Source organism: Sylvia atricapilla, chromosome 18 (genome assembly GCF_009819655.1).
Source record: "Sylvia atricapilla isolate bSylAtr1 chromosome 18, bSylAtr1.pri, whole genome shotgun sequence".
In the NCBI taxonomy this organism is placed as follows: Eukaryota; Metazoa; Chordata; class Aves; order Passeriformes; family Sylviidae; genus Sylvia; species Sylvia atricapilla.
Genome location: NC_089157.1, coordinates 1,853,554 through 1,871,812, shown reverse-complemented (window position 1 = coordinate 1,871,812; position 18,259 = coordinate 1,853,554). Strand labels below are relative to the sequence as shown.

General features: G+C 57.4%; 2 protein-coding genes across 4 annotated transcripts in view; both read right to left on the bottom strand.

Moving 5' to 3' along the window:
* LRRC59 (leucine rich repeat containing 59) overlaps window positions 1–18,259 on the bottom strand; it is a 159,989-nt gene that overhangs the window by 57,335 nt on the left and 84,395 nt on the right. The window lies entirely within an intron of this gene.
* RAB37 (RAB37, member RAS oncogene family) lies at window positions 154–16,063 on the bottom strand. Of its 3 annotated transcripts, XM_066331937.1 has the most exons (10): window positions 15,993–16,063; window positions 10,341–10,451; window positions 5,817–5,927; window positions 3,727–3,768; window positions 3,532–3,598; window positions 3,392–3,444; window positions 2,850–2,915; window positions 2,105–2,161; window positions 1,772–1,848; window positions 154–1,668 (listed from the first exon to the last, which is right to left on the bottom strand). In XM_066331937.1, the coding sequence occupies exons 1-10, from the start codon at window positions 16,050–16,052 to the stop codon at window positions 1,563–1,565; spliced, it is 750 nt and encodes a 249-aa protein (XP_066188034.1). In that variant the 5' UTR covers window positions 16,053–16,063; the 3' UTR covers window positions 154–1,562. The 3 variants fall into 3 exon arrangements, with proteins under 3 accessions (XP_066188034.1, XP_066188033.1, XP_066188032.1); XM_066331936.1 differs by lacking the exon at window positions 5,817–5,927; XM_066331935.1 differs by lacking the exons at window positions 10,341–10,451; window positions 15,993–16,063 and adding an exon at window positions 7,873–8,110.

The following is an 18,259-nucleotide window of genomic DNA, read 5'->3' as shown; positions in this document are numbered from 1 at the left end:
GGAGGCAGGGGCCATGGGTGCTTCCCCCTCCTCACGGCTGCTCCCAGGCTGCCCCCGGCCCAGCTGCTCTGCAGCGCCTGTGTGCAGCCACCTCCCACGTTGCAGACCCAGGGCAGGGATTTCTCATGCAATAAACAATCAGACAGACGCAAAGCCTCAAAAATACTCAGCTTTAATCTGTAAACTTGCAAAGAGAGACCCAGGGGCAGAGCAAAGGTGAAGGAGGCACAGGGGCAGGTGAGACACGGGCAGTCAGGCGCAGGGTCAGGGAACACACTGATGGGGACAGATGTGCTGGACGGTCCCTGACTTCTACATGCAGCACTGCCATTCCCTGCACAGCTGCTCTCTGCATCAGTGCTTCAGCTACACAACCAAATATTCACCATCTGACTGCTCTGGGTAGTGCTCAGGGGAGTGGACAGTGTGCTTGAGGGAGCAAGAGCTGGGCTGAGCACCAGGGATGTCCCTGAGCCCCACCAGTGCTGTATTTGCTGGCTGAAGGCTCTCAGGCATCTGGTCTCCAGAAAGTGGGTTCCAGCTGCTATTTGCCAGCAGCAGGAAGGCATAGCTGTATTACATGGGCAGTGACGGGAGAGAAACCCAGCCTGGCCTGGGAGGTGGCAGGGCTGGAGCTTCACTCCAGGTGATGCCACCACGGGCATCTCCTACATGAGGCTGGAGATGGTTTAGCCTGGAGCTGTTGAAACAAAAAAAGCCTTTTCTTGTAAAAAAAAACAAAACCAAAAACAACAACAAAACAAATCTCTATTTTCTGTGGCTACAACAGGGGGGAAACAAAGTTTTTCCAAATTGCTGTGTGTACCAAAGTGTCCCAAGCATTGCTCAGATGCTCCCAGGGGAATTTTACTTCTCACAGTAGCTGTGTGGGCAGGGAGCAGGTTTGGCTGGACCTTTCCCCATCCCAGCCCTTCCCTTGAGCAGAGCCAGGATACAATGGGGACATCATTGCCTTTGTGGTAGCAGGAGGATAAAAGCCATTGGCAGCAACTGCAGAAGTGAGGAGCCACAGCCGAGCGTGGGCACTGGGGTGTGGGGCAGCCTGGGGGGTCAGAGCCGAGCTTCCTTAGAGGAATGCCAGAGCCTGGCAGCACCAGGGGCATGGGGGCTGGACCAGGCCCTTGTTGGACAACAGCCCTGTGAGCAGGAATAGCTGCAGGGGAGGACAGGACTGGGGGCTGCAGGGGGGCTCCTTCATGGCACAGCCCCTTCAGCCACTCCAGGGGTCCCTCAGTGAGGTGTGTGGCTGTGTCCTGCACTCTGCTCATGTGATGGAGGTGATGGATCACTGTGGCACACTGGCCAGGCTGGCAGTCACGACACCACAGTGATTCCCACGGTGGCACACAGGTCATTGCTCTGCGGGGCAGCAGGATCTGAATCTGGCACCAGGGCAAGGGCCCTCCTCGTGCACTCTGCTCCACTGTACTGTCCCATCCACCTTGGCTTGTCAAGGTTCCCTCCGGTGCTTGAGGGCAGGATTGGGCCCTGCTCTGCCTTCTGCCTGGGCCCCCAGGCTCGCCAGCTCCTCTGGGCCACCCTCAGGAGAAGGCACAGCAGCTGGATTTCTTCTTCTGTGACTCGATGTAATCGTGGATCTGGAAGCGGGGCTCATCTAGCGGCTGCACTGCACGTTGCTTCAGCTCCCTAGAGTGGTGGGGCTGTGTTACCCCCTCCCACATTGTGCTGCTGTGTGGGAGGTGGTGGGGCTGCAGGGGACACCTCCCTTGCTCAGTCCCCAGATTCTTACTTGGCAATGGCCAGGAAGGCCAGCTCCACGTTCATGCCTGTCTTGGCACTCGTCTCCATGAAAGGCACTCCGTATTCCTGCAAGAACAGCACACCCCCATCAATGGCAATCCCCAATCCCTGGTCCTCTGAATCATCCCTGTAGCCTAGACAAGGCTTGAGGGTCATCCCCTCCTTGCCTTGCTCCAGATTTTGCATGCGAGTGACTTTTATGCTGCCCTTGCAAGAGCCAAGCACGTCTTGGCACTCAGAGGGGATGGTATGGCTGCACGGGAGCCTTGAGGGACAGGAAACTGGGGAGGCTTAATTCGGGTTAGACCCTGGCACAACTCACCCTAGCCAGTGATGCTCCATCCTCCGTCCTCACAGCCCTCTCGCTGCTCACATCAGCCTGCCAAGGGAAGAAAAATGGCACCACACACCAGGCCAGCTGGCACCCTGGGGAATCTGGCAAACCAGAAGTGTGGGGTGCTCAGGGGGCTGACAGGAACAAGGGGCATCATGGACCCAGAAGTATCCACTGCCCTAAGAATCTGGGATCTGTGGAGCATCTGGGACCTGGTGGCCTTGAGGATGTCAGGAGACACCTGGGACCTGGGGACACTGAGGACCTGGGGCAGTACCTGAGGGCATCCAGGACCCAGGGAGGCTCTGGTACCCTGCTGGGAATGAAGTACCCAGCACCATCCAGGATCCAGGGGACATCCAGTCCCAGGGGGAAATCCCGTTGGGCACTGGGCACCCAGCAGCACCTAGGACCCCTGGAAAAAATCTGGGACCTTGTTTGGCCTCTAGGGCTTGGGGTTACCTGAGGTCCAGGGATGCATCCCATAGTCAGCAGTATCCCACACCAAAGCATCCCATACGAGGAGCATCTTGTGTCGGGAGCATCAGCCTCATGCTGCCACCCGCTGGCTACCGGGAATACTGCCCGCCCCGACCCCAAAAACCGCTGGGATCACCTCTGCGCTTGCCTGAGTCCGGAAAACAGCAGAGCCCCATCCCGGCACAGCCATGGGGATGGCAAGAGCACGGCATAGCACAGCAAGCCCCGGGGCGGACGGGGACCCTGCACGCACCTTATTGCCCAGCAGCATGATGACCACGTCCTTCTGGGCGTACTCATGGATCTCCGTCAGCCAGGCCTGTAGGGCAGCGGGACTGTGTCGGGGTGAGGGGTACTCCTGTCCCTCCCAACTCAGCCCTCCACCCCTCGGTACCCCCCTCCCTTCCCTCTCAGCCCTCCACCCCTCAGCACCCCCATCTCTCCCCCACGAGGACAGGGATAATGACTTGGCCCAGGAATTATTCCAGCATCACAGATGAGCAGTCCTGAAAACGCCCCGTCTCCTGGCTACAGCCCAAGCCACAGTTCACATCCTTCCCAAACCATGTTTTCTCCCTCAGGCATTCACCATGTCCTTAAACAAAACTCACCCAGCCATGCAGCACCCAGCCAAGTGCCCTGGGATGAGCTCTCAGCTGGCTGGGTCTGGCCAGAACAATAAGTGCTTACAGGTAAAACAGGCTCCCAACTGCCCCAAACACCCAGCCAGCCAAGCAGGGCACCCACAACCCCAGTCCCTGGGGAGAAACACTCCCAACCCACACTGGGACTCACACGGATGTTGTCAAAGGACATCTTGCTGGTGATATCGTAGAGCAGGAGCAGGGCTGGAGGGGAAGAGGCAGAGGCATTGCTGCACTGCAGGGATGTGCTCTGGACAGTCTCCCCCTATCCCTGCTGGACCCCAAACTCACCTTGGGCATCCCGGTAGTAAGCGTGGGTGACGCTGCGGAAACGCTCCTGTCCTGCTGTGTCCCAAATCTGCCAAGAAACTGCCCTGGTGAGAGCAGGGACAGCAACCTCCCCGAGCTGGGTCTGCTCCTGTGGCTCCCAGCCCTGCCGGATCACCACACTCATCTGGAAATTCCTTCCCCCCTCCCAAAGCTCACCTGCAGCTTCACCTTCACACCATCCACGGCCACCACTTTGTTCTGCAGAAAACAAGGAGAGCGTGTTTATCAGCCCAAAGCATGTCCTGGTGCGTGTGCCAGCCAGCCCTGGCACTGAGCTGGCATTCCGCAGCCCCTCAGCTGCTCTCCCCAAGGCAGTGGGATGAAGCCAGGCTGCCAGTGGGATGAGGCCAGGCTGCTTGTGGGTCTGGACATCGAAGCCTCATTGCTACAAACCATGATCCTGCTTTTCTGGCAGCTACAGGGACATCCCAGAGCAGCAACCCCTCGAGTCAGGGTGAAGAGCAGAATCAGCAGAGACGAGACAGCAAGATCCCAGCCTGCCTTGGATCCAGTGCCTCGTTCATCTCCTACAGCCCGAGTCCCTGTCCTGTGGCTCCCAAGTCCCCTAATGAGTCAGTTAATGACGACTGTCCAGCAAATCGCAGGAACACCGACCTGCTCTGGCTCCTGCCAGGAAGCTCTGAGACTGCAGCAATCCGTGGGAAGTTGGCAGAGATGTGGAAGGGGGGAGGCATGGCTGAACCACACATAAATTTGCATTTATTAATGACACCTTGGTGTGCTTTTATGTTTGCTCACCAAAAAGCCCTGATCTTTCTGATGGGACTCTACAGCTCCATGTGCTCAGGAACCACTGCTGCACTAAAAATTCAGCCTGTTTACAGTAATTTAGGGGCTTTGGATGCTACAAACTGCCTGGGCACATGCACTGTGTGATGTTGAGTATCCCACCCAGGTTTCCTTGCTGGTGGAGCCTTGCTTGGTTCTTAAAGGAGGTAGTAAACGCTGAGCTGGAGGGGTTGTGTGTAGCCATATCCAGCATGGCAGCAGGAAATCTCCTGGGTCAGGATGGTTTGCAGCCAGGCTGGGCTGGGACCAGGAAAGGAAAGAGGCATTTCCAACTGAGCTGGGAAGGCAGCTATTGAGGCTTAGGCAATCACTGTTCTCATCTTGGAAGCGCAGGGGCTTCTCTCCAGAGGCCAGAAAAAAGAAAAGCAAAAACTACTGAAAAGCTATTTTAAGACTCCTAAATAATTGTACTTGGAGTCTGGAAAGAGAAGACCCCTATAAATAATTTGGTTGCCTGGAATTGTTTGAAATGGAAATTCAGCCCATGTGGAGATGACAGCATTTGAGCAAATGGGCCGGATAAAACAAAAACATGCCCTAGGAGACTCTGGAGATTACGTAGAGAGGAGAGCCATGAGCTGCTGGAGGGAATACTTGCATGAGGCAGAGCAGGTACCTACGGGCTGGCAACACCTCTGGGGACACTAGCACTGAGCCCAGCAGCAGGACACAGCAGATTTTCCTTCTTTCATGACTTTATCATAAGGCCAGCCCTCATGGCCCCTTCAAACCAAACCCACAGCCCTCGCTCTCCCCCAGCCCCTGATCACCAAGCCCCCAGTTCCACCAAAAGCCAAACACAGCCAGGGCAGAAAAAGTGGCAGAAAACCAGAGCAGCTGCAGCTGCGGGGGCAGAGGAAGCACTGACCGCACTCGACACGTGTCAGTGGCTGTGGGCAGAGCCCTGCCTGGGGACACCCCCATGACTTCCTTCCTGCTCTGCCCTGTGCTGCAAACAGCTGTGCCTCTCTAGACACCCTCAGAGAGACCCTGCAGCTGAAATTCGGTGAGCAGAGAGCAGCATGAGGTTTAAACAGGATCTGGTAACCCTAACAACTTCTCAGCAGCCCATTTCAGCCCTTTCAAGGAATGAAATCACAGCAGCCAGTGTTTGTCCCCCCCACCTGTTGGCTTTGGCCTGCATGGTGGAGCACACTGCCTGCCAAGCACACACCCCCCAGCCCATGAACACAGCTGGGATGGGCTAAACCCAGACTGTTTGCTGATTTAAAGGTAAGGGGTGACAGTACCAGTGGGCTCATCTCTCTGTTACTGCTCTCCCAGGGAGGGGTGAAGGGTTTCAGCAAGCACCTGCTCCTGGCTGGGAGATAACGGGGTACAGACGCTGTAAACCCTCCTTCCCCCTGCTCAGCACCCTGTCCTGGCCAAGGTGTGAGTCGAGGCAGGTGAGAGGCTGGCAGCTGTGGTGGTCTCACCCGGAAATCTATGCCCACGGTGGCAATGAACGTCCCGGAGAGAAAGGCCCCGTCTTTGAACTGGAGCAGGAAGCAGGTTTTCCCCACGCCCGAGTCTCCAAGTAACATCACCTGCAAGATGGGCGCAGGGAGAGATGTCAGCAGGACAAGGAGGGAGCAGCAGCCCTGACTGGCGCTGAGCCCTCCCCAGTTCCTCCTCTCCCTTAATTTCTTTCCTCAGGGCTGGTCCTGATGGGTCTGGGAAGCCCTGTGGGAGCTGGGTGTGGGATGGGACCCCGAGGGTGCAGCCAAGTGCTGCCCCAGGGCAGCAGAGCAGCCCCCAGCCATGAAAGAGGGGAAGAGCTGGTGTGAAAGCAAGTATTGCAGCGAGAAGAGAGATCTCCTAGCCAAGCCCTGGCCACCTCCCAGCCCAGAAGGCTCCTAGAGAACCAGCCACATCTCCCAAATGTGTGGAGCCACCTCCACCCACAATCTGCCCCTGACCCGGGTGTGCCCAGGCCAAGGGCTGATGCGTGGCTTGGGCAAACCCTGTGTGTCCGGGACTCTCTCCCTGTTGGTGCCTGCTGCAGACACCAAAGCAAACACGGTGCCTTTCCCCTCCTGCTAAGCAAACAGGATCAGCCCAGACTCTCCAGCAGCTCCAGCACTGCCGGACTCAGGCAGTGAGCAGCCACTGGGCTCCATAGGCACAGCCTTTCCTGATGCTCTGTGCTTTCTGCCTACCTGCAGCAGCCTGTTCCTGCCCAGCAACCATTGACCTGACTGCATATGGCCCCTCATGGAAAATAGCAGCGACCAGGACTTCAGCAGGAAGGTCCATCCCCGCTTGCCTGCCTTGCCAGGATGCTGGAGCTTGCAAAGTAAATCCCTGCAGCCCTGCTGTCTCTGGTCAGGCAAACAGAGTGGGTCATGGCCACCCTCCACAGGGATGGCACAGCAAATGCCAAAGCTGGTGGCTGGAAATGCTCAGCCTCCTGCTACCACTCTGTTGGTCAAATCCTTTCCCAGGACTAGTGGAGAGCTGGGAACCCTGTTCAGTTCTGCCTCCACCTCACTCTAGACCAAGCTGAAAGCTGGTTTTCTCCTTCAAATATGGAAATTGCCCTCCAGAGAGAGGAGTCAGAGAGGGGAGGATAAAAGCAAAAGAATAAAAGCAGTTTAGAGATAGTAGCAGTGTGCAGGACCATTTCAGAACCAGGTCAGTGAGGCAGCAGGGGGTGTCAGGGCTGACACCACCAGCGCTGGGCTCAGCCTGGGGCTGTATATTAAATTTTGTGTGTAAAAGGTTCATCAGTCCCGTGCCTCCCCTGAGCTGCTTGGATGAGGAAAGTGCTTCCTGGGGCAACCCTTGCCTGGGCTGGGGTGAGGAAGAGGGGGACACTCGGGAAGGAAGGCTCCTGAGTGGAGGAGGTCTGGCAGGGGTGCAGAGACATTCACAAGCTGCAGTGTGGGGAAAGGGGGGCCCTGGGCTGGATCTGGGGCTCAGCTGCCGCTTCCACCTCGGAGCCCTTGGGGTGCTGCAGTGGCCTGGATGGGGTCCTGCTCCCCCTTCCCTGTGCCATGGGGACACTGCTGCGGGGCTGGCAGGAGCCCCTTGCCCTACAAAAGGTCTGATGTGCTTTCAGGGGGCAAAGTTCAGCCATGCTCCTCCCTTCCCAAGAGTCCCCCAAAACCCTGTTCCTGCCGCCGGTCCCTCCTGTTGTCACTGCCGGGCAGAGACAGCTCCGGGGCACAGAGCTCCCCCGCAGCCCCGGGCAGAGACCCCCCATCTCCACCTCCCGGGAGGGGAACCCCAATCCCCGGACCTGCCCCATCGGGGGACTCCCGGGGTAGAGAAGAGCTGGGGGGATCAGCTGGGGCTGCCGCCTCTTTCCCCTTCTCCTCCCCCGTTTCGCGGCCGCTTTCTGGGCACAATCGCAGCGCGGAGGAAGCGGGCGGCCCCCGGGACCCTTCCTAAACCCCTCTTTGTCTCCCCCGAGACGGGGGCCGAGCCCAAACCCTCCCCTCAGGAGGAGCTTGGAGGGTCCATCCCTGCCCACCCCGCGCCGCCTCCCACCTTGCCGGACAGTTCGTAGCCCCGAGGCGGCGCCGGGAGATCCCCGCTGCTCTTCGGGGCTTCCCCGCTCTGCTCCGGGGTCTCGCTCCCCGCCGCCCCATCGGGGCCGCCCATGGCGCCGAGCCGAGCCGAGCCGAGCCGAGCCGAGCCGAGCCGAGCCGAGCCGAGCCCAGCCCAGCCGAGCCGAGCCCAGCCGAGCCGAGCCGAGCCCAGCCGAGCCGAGCCGAGCCGAGCCGAGCCGAGCCGAGCCGAGCCGAGCCGAGCCGAGCCCAGCCCAGCCGAGCCGAGCCGAGCCGAGCCGAGCCGAGCCGAGCCGAGCCGAGCCGAGCCGAGCCCAGCCGAGCCCAGCCGAGCCCAGCCGAGCCGAGCCGAGCCGAGCCGAGCCGCCGAGTCCCGGCGCCGCGGGGCCAGCGGGAGACGCGGCCCCACCCGCCTTCCTCCTCCCCTTCCTCCCCCGAGGCCGATGCCACCCCCGAGGCCGTGCCCCGGCCGCCTCCTGGCCCAGCCTGGGCACGGGCTGAGGAGGAGGAGGAGGCTGAAGAGTGGAAACCTGCCCCACTGCACCCCCACAGCGGGGTCCCCGCGGTTTGCTAGCGGCTCGGCTGCGCTGGACGGCGGGCAGAGCCCCGGCACATCGCTCCGGACATTGGGCGGGGAGAGGAGGAACTGCTCACCCCACAAATGAGCAGTCACCCCGTCCCTCACAGAGTGCGGGGCTGAGATGCCAAATCCCACCGTGCCACGCCGGGACCGTGGGGATGGCAGCTCTCACTCCCTCCCCAGGCTGGGAGGTTTGCGGGGCTGCGCCCCGGGAAGGCGGGAGGGAGGCGGAGGGAAGCGGAGGGAAGCGGAGGGAAGCGGAGGGAAGCGGAGCAGGAGCCGTTAGCCGGAAGCCACGAGCTGTGTCGAGCCGTTCAGCGGTGACTGCATCTCCCCCGGGATGGCCCAGGCCCCCCGCTGCCCCGGCTGCTTACAGCCCCCTACAGCATCCTACAGCATCCTACAGCATCCTACAGCAGCCGCTGGGGCCCAGCTCATACTGCGCCTCATTTGGGAGAAGCCCAAGCATGGGAATGTGGGAGCAATCCCTGGAGAGGGATGTTGTGTTACCCAAAACCCCACCCTGGAAAACGCCATGTAAGTCCACTACTGCTGCCCAAGGCCTTCAGCCTTACAGGCGTCACTTCATGTACAAGAGCCTTGAGCCCTTCCTCATCTCTTTTCCCTGGAATATCTCACCTCTCCCGTATCAGGGCTAATCTCAGGGCAACCACCATCCCTGCTCACACCACTGAGATCCAGGGCACCAGTGCAGGGCTGTGCCCCTCGTTGCTCTCCAGGTGAAGGCCACGCAGGAGGTCCAGTGGCAGAGATGCCCTCTGAATGGAATCCACCTCCACAGTCTTTTGGGGCTGCCAGCTCCTGCACCAGCCAAGCCTTCCTCTGCCCCCCAGGAAACAGAACCTGTATTTCCAGTCCTGTAACTGCGCTCAGACCCAGCCAGGGGATTTATAGGTTATACGTGCTCTTGAGCCAGGAAACTGCCCAGGGCTGGAGGCTGGAAGCACTCAGAGCTCCTGGAAGTGGCTGAGCTTCCTTGTAGCAAGATGGGGAGGGGGCTGGTAGGATATGGCAAACTGTGCTGGAGCTCATGAAGTTGCCTGGGCAGGAAAAACACCTGGCTAAGCATCACTTCCACACACTGGCATTTGCTCCATGATAAACGAGGCAGACAGGAGGTGGTGGACATCAGGTGTGGCTGAGCCTCCTCTGCCTGCCCATGGCTTGGCAGAGGCACTCTTGGCTGCTGGTCCCTGGGCAGCTTGGCCCCAGACCATCCCCACTGGTGCCACATTTTCCTGCTTCTTTGGCCTGGACTAAAAAGAAAATTCCTGTGAATAATTGCATTTCCGGGGTACCAGCCTCTTGCTGAGTTCCAGCCTTGTCACAAAGCTGAAGGGATGACAGTTTCTCTGGAGTAGGGTCCCAAGTACTGTCCCTGTCCTGAGCTCCCGCAGGAGAGGGGACACACACATCAGAGCCACTTGAGACCCCACGGCTGCTCTGCAAATAGCTCTGGATGGCAGCCAAGTGCTTTTCCCAGGCACTGTCACCATCTGCCTGACTTCGCCAGGGCCCCAGGCTGGGCACAGGCAGGACACAGGCTGGCATCTCCCTGGCAGAGCAGGGCAGCTCCAAAAGCAGCTTTCTGTGTGTGAAGAATAAGGCTGCACTCAGACACGGTCCTACCAGGGGTTTTGGAATGGAGCTTTGCCCATCCTTCATCCCTCCCAGCAGTCCAAAGCATGCCAAGAAGCACACAGCCAAACCAAATGCCTCATCCAGCAGCCCCAAAGGAAATATCCAATTTTTTGTGCTTACCACAGATTCATAGAATCTGATTCCCCAAATAAAGCTGCTCCCCAAGGGTGAGTGCACATCCCAGGGACCAGAGACTGGCCTCTTACCGTAAACCCAATGCCTACGGTGGCAGAGAAGGAGCCAGGAATGAACTTGCCCTGGTCAAACTGGACCAGCAGAGACGTCTTCCCCACACCGCTGTCTCCAACCAGGATTGTCTGCAAAGACCAGATAAAGGGGCATCAGTGGAAGTGCAGGTGATGGGGGAGCTGGGGCCAGACATTTGGGGAAGATGTGGCAGCAAAAGCAGCAGGATCAAGAAGGACCCACCCAGCCCCTGGGTCTGTCAGGCTTGGTTGTGCCACTTGCCCAGAGAGGAATTTCCACCCCTTTGTCCATCTCTGTAATTAATGAAATGTGCTATGGGATGAGGTTCAGGCCTGAAATCACTGCACCCTGTCCAAGAGGGGAGAGATGGGAGGAAAAGCAAAGCACAGCCTGTCATGGAGAGTGAGCAGGAGAGATGCTTCTTCCCCAGCTCAGGAAGCTTCCAGGCAGAAGCAGCCTTGGCTCACACAGGCCTGTTGGAAAACCTCTCTGGGAGGACTTTGGAGTCACTGGATTAAGTCCAAAACGGTGTAGTAAAGAGAGCATCTCCTGCAGCTGCTGCACACAGCTGTTGCCACAGCCATGCAACCTCACCAGGTAACTGGGCTGGCTTTCTACTGCCTTAATGTCATGGACCCACAGCACTCCCTCCTGCAGAGTGATGGGTTTGAAGTCATGGGATCCCTCTGCCTCTCAAGCCTCCATGAGAGGCCCCAGACTGCTCCCATCTCTGAGCAGAAGGGACAAGGGAGCTGTGCTGGTGTCGGAGCTGTCACCTCTTAAGCCGCTCCCACACTGCCCATGGTCCTGGCACACACACCTCATCCCTGGGAAGCTCATCTTCCCTTCTGCTCCTGCCCGTGTCCCTCAAAATCCCTGACCTAAGGGAGACCTGCAGTGCAAACAGAACCTCCCTTCCCTCTGCTGGAATCTGGGGTTTGTTCGCAGAGCCACTGGCAAACATTCTCATCCTTTCAGGAAACTGAGGCACTTTCAACCCTTTTGCAGGACACAAGTGTAAATAAAAACTCTGCTACCAGGCTTCTTGCTTAGAAGTGGTTTGGGCTTTGTCTTTCAGGACAGGGGTGTTCCTGAGGCTGCAGTTCTGGCAAACATGGAGTGTCTCCTCTGTTACTGGTGCCCTGTCCCCTTGAGGCTGCAGGGATGAGCCCGTGAAGTGCTGGACCACTCCCTGCATCCTCTTCTGCTACACTTGGCTGCATCTGTTTTTCCCCTGCTTGGTTTGTGTTTGTGCAGCTCCAGCAGCCTTGTTCCATCCTGTGACACCTCAGTCCTTTGTCTCCACCCTGAAGGTGCTTCAGTACCTCCCCAGTACACAGGGGAGCCACTGTGCACATCTGGTCCTATCCCTCTCCTGTCCCAAAGTGCCCTGGGGTGTGACCAACCTCGGCACTACTTCAGGCACTGCACTTCCCCTTGTGAAACACAGGGTGAGTGTGAAGGAATGTGTTTAACCAAATGCCTGAACAGCCCCAGCAGATCAAGGCCTGATTCCATACCCTGGGAGGCCATGTGGGATTCACAGCACCGAGCACCATGGTTTCTGCACCCCACAGGTCCCAAAGAAGTGGGCTGAAACCAAAAGCCAAGGAGCTTAAGGAGCACAAACAATGAAGGGATGTGGACTGGCAGGAAATCAGAATCCTGCCTTGCATAAAGCACCACCCTACAGCCTGCCTGGAGCTTGTTCATGCTGATACACTTCAGTGAATGCTTGCCTTAGTGAATCAGCACTTTCTCTTGGAAAACACATCCCAAACACTGAACCCGTCCTGGGAAAAGCCTGACCTGCTGAGCAGAGCTGCTGGCAGGAGGGAGCCCTGCACCTCTGCCAGATGCAGGCTGCTGCACAGGACTGTGTGCTGAAAGGCAGCAACCTGTGCCCAGATCCACAGCGAGAGATTTCTCCCTCCTCCTTTCCTCGGCTGTTTACAGATCTTTGTACATTCAGAGCAGCCTCATGAGCTGGAGCTTGCACGGGATCTGGGGGAATGTTGGGAGGCAGAAATCTCTGGGCCAGAGGATCTGGGTCACCCCTTTCCTGGGGGAAATTTCCCTGCCCACACCCCCCTTGACTTTTCCCTAGGGCCCAGAGCTCTTCCCTGTGCAGAGAGAAGGATATGCCCAGGAACAGCTGGATAGGAAAGCACTCCAAGAATTCATTACCATGGGGCCTCTGCACCTCAGAGCTGTATATTTTGATGTTATATACTATTTCCAAGTAAAATACTGGTGCTGGGATGTGCAACAAGACTGGGTAGACCCTGAAGTGGTGTCTTTGGGAGAAGTTAATGCAGAGAACAGCATTAATTATGGAGGGAGAAGAGCTAGTTGGAATGAGCACCAGAAAGCCTCCAGAGCCCAGGGTTTACAGAGAACATGTATAAAAGGCAGATTCCTCTATTAATAATTTAAATGGGATTCATAATAGAGACAACTCATGAATTGCTTCATGACTTAATAATAACAGTAAAATTTGGCCTGGATTAGCCAAGAGATATTCCTAATGACTTTAGGAAAAGCTCATGGGCTCTGTGGAGGAACAGCACAGTGGAAATCACTTCCTTCCTGGTTACCAAATAAACATAAAACAAGAACATAAACCCCACTGTGGGAAAGATGTGGTAGTTAGGCCTTGAAACCTCAGACTGGACACGACTGAGTCATGATAGTAAAAAGTGTCCCAGTGACGAAGTTCCTCAGCTGTCCTGACTCTTCCCCATCCTCAGCCACAGACTGACCTCCCCCAAACTTCTCAGCCTCTGCGTTTTTCCAGTTTTTTTTTTTTTTTTTTTTTTTTTTTTTTTTTTTTTTTTTTTAAACTTTAGTAAAATGTTGCAAGATTCCTTTTGGTGCTGTTGATCCTCTCTGCCTGGTGTGTGGAGATGGCGCAGTGCTTTTCCAGGGCTGGGCAAGGTACAGAGGGGAACCTTCCCAAGATCTGGACATTCACTTGGTGGCATCACCACTGCTGAGTCCCAGTACAATCAAAGCAATCCTTGTTTCCAGCTAAGCGAAATTATTTCCACTGGGTGGGGAGAGGTAATCTGACTTCTCTACCACCCCACAGCCCCCCAGAAAAGCAGGTACAGCTTATAACAACCTCCTGAAAAGACTTGTCTGCCTTAGGGGAAGAGCAAATATCCCTCCCTATACCCTGAGTTAGTTTTGGTGCTAATTCAGACATAGATGGATCACTTCCAGACATAGAGGGTTCACTCGTCCCTTGGCGTGGGCTGCAGGGACAAGGCAAAATAATTCAAACATCCCATACTTGCAAAGGAAAGAGATATTTTGGTCTAACCTGCCGAGGGAAGAGAGATTTTGCATGGCTGTCAAGGCAGTGCAGGGAGGCAATGGCTGCAATTCTGGTGGCAGCCAAGCGGGAGGAGATCTGGGACAGCGCATGTGGGCTGAGGTTGTCTTCCCAGTTCATTTTCAAGATTTAACATGCAGAACCTGGACCTGAGCTAAATATAGCTAATGGGAGCCTGACAGGGTAAAACCCCAGTCAGGGAAGGGAGAAGTGCCCTCCACAGGCTCTGATATTGCTCTCAGAGAGCTGCTGCAGCCCCAAACCCACAGGTTTGTGCCCAGGTGAGCAGGATTTAGCAGAACAAATTGTGGCAAATGTGTACGTGCCCCCCAGCACAGCTGCCTGCAGAGCTCAGCTGGGACATGGCACTGGGAGAGGTCTGAGGGTGACACAAACCAGGAGAGTGGGGTGGTGAGGGGCTGACAACAGCCATGTCCCTGAGACTTATTTTTAACCTGCTCTTTATACAAAATTGTGCCGCCTCCACCCTGCTCCATGCAGTACTCCAGGGGTGGAGTTGGATGCTGCTAGAAGATGCCATGTGCCACAGGGACAGTTCAGGGCTGTTCCCACCTGCCCAGGCACTATTCCACCATGGCAAAGACACTTAGAGCAGCTTGAGAGAGAGTCTGGAGCCCTCTGCTAGCCTGGCTGCGCCCTTGCCTTGGCAGAGGCTGTATCTCAGCGCTACAGACATGAACTCTAGGGCTGTGCATCAAACAAAACCTGGCTCAGATCATGCAGGAGATCCGTGTTTGCAACCCCCTGTTAACACCTTGGATGAACCACAGCCAAGGAGCACATCCTTCCACCTTTGGGTTTTGTTCTAGCTCGATGGATCCAGGAATCACAGAGTAGGAAGAATAATTTGGCAATGGGTCAAACCATCTGAGAGCAGAAATCAGCATTTTGTATCAAGCAAAACTTTTCTGGAACAGACAAGAATAAACCTCTGCTGTTCCTGCTTTGGTTAGCTCCTGGCCCATTTCCTCCCCAGGCCTGGGTTTAGCCACCAACCTGAAATCATTTAATCCTTGTATCCAGACTGCAAAGCTCTCTTGGGGTTTTTCAGCACATCTGAGATGCGATTGCTTGCTCAGACAGAAGATCTAGTGAGGTATTTGCTGCCTCACTTCCCTGGAGTGAGAACAGCCTTGTTTCTGCAAGACAAGCAGCCCAGCCAGGAGAGGCAGAAAAATACCAAGGGAAACAGCAGGGAACATGGGACTGGACTGGTTATTTGCCTGGGCAGGTCTTCTGCCCAGAGCCTCATTTCCACCAATGTCATTCTTAACTGCTGCAGCTCTTTCCTGGAGAAGAGAGAGTTAAGGCTTTGCAAAGAATCAAAGTTTCTCAAGTCATCCCTGGGGGCATGTTCTATGTATTCCATGTACAACAGAAATGAGAGCTGCTAGTAACTGATATATTTTCTTCTAATCAAAGGCTGGGCACCTTGCCCTGAGTACAGCAGGATACAGAACAGACTGGGATTGGTGAAAAGGGATCCACAGAACCCCAGCCCTTCTCCTGCCTTGTTCCATCCCTGAACAACATCCTTGTTCTGTTCCTGCTTTTCCTGAGGGTTCCAGTTCCTGCACAGTCACTGTGGACTGCAGGAAAGCAGTGTGAGGGCAGCAGGAAGAAGTGATGGGTGGATCTGTCATAAATCTGCATCTTCTCCATCACACCAGGAGTTGCAGGGCAGCGCCTGACTGCAGAGAGCAAGAAGCCCCGCTGCTGCTGTCCCCGCAGCAAAGCTTTGAGCGCCCCACGTCTTGCAGGGACATCACCAACCCTGACCACCCTCCGTGCAATTGCAGTTACAAAACACAGTCCCAGAAACACTGCAAAAGAGGATTTCAAAGCAACAAGGGCAGGAACGGACGTCTCTGAGACACGGCTATTTCATGGCAGGGAAGCGCCGGCTCATTAATCTGCTTCTGGCAAACAGAGCCCCGGAGTTCAGCGGCCCCTGACCCGCCCTGGTCCTGCACAGGACAGCGGGGGCTGGCCCCGTTCCAGCACTCCTGGCTTCGCAAACACGCCGAATCCTGCCACCCCCCTGCCTGCCATGGGCCGGGATGTGGCTGGGACCGGGGCCAGTCCCTGCGGGCTGCCCATCCCCACCGCGGGGACAGAGCTGCCGCCGCACCGGCACGGTGACAGGGGGGTGACAGGCGGGCCCCGCCGGGAGACGAGGAGCGAGGACGGCAGAGGGACGCCAATCTGCTGGGAAGTTCAAGCAGGAGCCCTGCCCCATCTCCCCGCTCTGCAGCCCCCTCCCCGATGCCTCCATCCCCATCTCCAGCCCTACCTTGTGGAGCAGGTCTTCGTTGTAGCCGTCCCCCCCCGGGCCGGCGGCGCGGGCCCCCATGGCCGGGGGGTTTAGGGCTGCCGGGGCCCGAGGCACCGCGGACAGCGCTGCTGCCGCTCAGCACCGCGGGCAGCGCCCGCCCCGGGGCGGCACGGCACGGCACGGCACGGCCCGGCACGGCACGGCACGGCACGGCACGGCCCGGCACGGCACGGCACGGCACGGCCCGGCACGGCCCGGCACGGCACGGCACGGCACGGCACGGCACGGCCCGGCCCGGCACGGCACGGCCCGGCACGGCACGGCACGGCACGGCACGGCCCGGCCCGGCCCGGCACGGCACGGCACGGCACGGCACGGCACGGCACGGCACGGCCCGGCCCGGCACGGCACGGCCCGGCACGGCACGGCACGGCACGGCACGGCCCGGCCCGGCCCGGCACGGCACGGCCCGGCACGGCACGGCACGGCACGGCACGGCACGGCACGGCACGGCACGGCACGGCACGGCACGGCACGGCACGGCACGGCACGGTCCGCTCACAGCCGGACGGGGCTGCAGGGGTTCATTCACCGCCGGACGGGGCCGCCGGGGCTCGCTCACCGCCGCTCGCAGGGCTCCCCCGGCCAGAGCAGGCGGCGGGGGATGATGCGGAGTGGAGCGGGGAGAGGCCGGTCCCGCCCGGGGGCGGGGAGGCGGCGGGAGCGGCCCCCGGGCCGGCAGAACCCGCCGGACTCTCCGCACAGCCGCTGGTCTCCGCTCACCGTGAGAGAGCCCCCCGGCTTCTCAGAGCCCGGCGTCCCTGCCCTTGGCGCCGGGAGGCACCCACGGGGCACGGCCAGAGCGGGCAGAGAGTCTCGGTACCGGCTCCGATCAGCGCCGAGCTGAGAGCACGGAGCCGGGTCCGCCGCCGGCTCCGGGGCGGATTCACAGCGGCTTCGTTGGCACTTAGAAAGCCTCTTGCCTGCGGCGAGGCTGCTCCGGCTGACGCCCGTGCAGACAGCAGCCCACGGCAGGGATGGAGCACAGGGCTGCGTGGTCACCGCGGTGTCACCCTGGGCAGGGGTGGCAGTCCGTGCCAGCCAGGCCATTTCAGCTTCTTTACCAAATTGGTGAGCCCAGTTTACCCCAGCAGGTTCATTTTGTGATCCCGCTGTGCTTACAGAGCCCAGTTATGACTTTGCTTAGAGAAAAAAAAAAGAAAAAAAAAAAAAAAGTTATTAGAAACAGAGTGAAGCTGTGCCTAAACCTGAAGGTGACAGTCAATATCTCATTGAGATCCTTTTGTTTACGACTCCCTTTAGAGCAATCTGATGTCGATTGCACTGGAAATAAATTAATCTTTACATGGAAGTTTATTTAAGAGAGACTCGATTCAGTCTCCAGTTCCCTTTTTCCAGATCAGCAGATGGCCTCAAGTCAGAGGAGCAGACCATGCTTGCAGGAGCCATCTGCACCCATCTGATTGCTGTTTGACTGCCCGGGCCTGACATCGCTAATTATATCTGCCTATTATTTCATCTGACTGCAGAGATGGTTCTGCTGGGTCAGATGATTAGACTTGGAAACAACAGCCAGAAAAAAATTTAAAAGCCAATAGAGACAGTGGGGTTCAGGCTTGCCTGAGGCCAAAAAGCCCAACCCAACTCAGACCATCCTGCAGCCAGACCAAGGCCTCATGCACTGGAAAACAATCAACAGCACAAAAATAAATGATATCACAAGCCCTGGTGTCTAGAAAATTAACAAGTGGTTCAACATAGTGCACACACCCCACAGCAGGCACAGCCAAGAAGAGAGCAGCAAACCTCGGGGGGGCTTCAACAAAGTCAAAGTAACTCTTAAACACACCAAGAACTTGTCAAAACTCTCAAACCCCCATGGATGTCAGTACAATCCTTCCTGTGGATGTCCCAGTGCTCTCATGGCCCATTAAGGATGGAGACTTCATCCTGAGTGCATGCTCAGCCTTCTCCTGGCCCAGAGGGGGGTACTGCCTGGCCCCAGAGACCCAGATCTACTGCAGGGACTGCACGGCTCTGCCCTGGGCACCCAAACTGGGCTGGTACTCAGACAAACCTCTCCTGGAAGGTGGGAGTGAAGAGGAGAGTAAGCCCCTAACATTCCACCGGCTCTGAAACTCCAGGTCTGCTTATCTCTGGATGGGAATTTCTGAGAGGTCCCTGCTGCAGGAGGTGCTCTGGGGCTCAGAGAGAATTCTCTGATTTTTTAGCTTGAGAAACATTTGTAAACTACCCTGAATCAC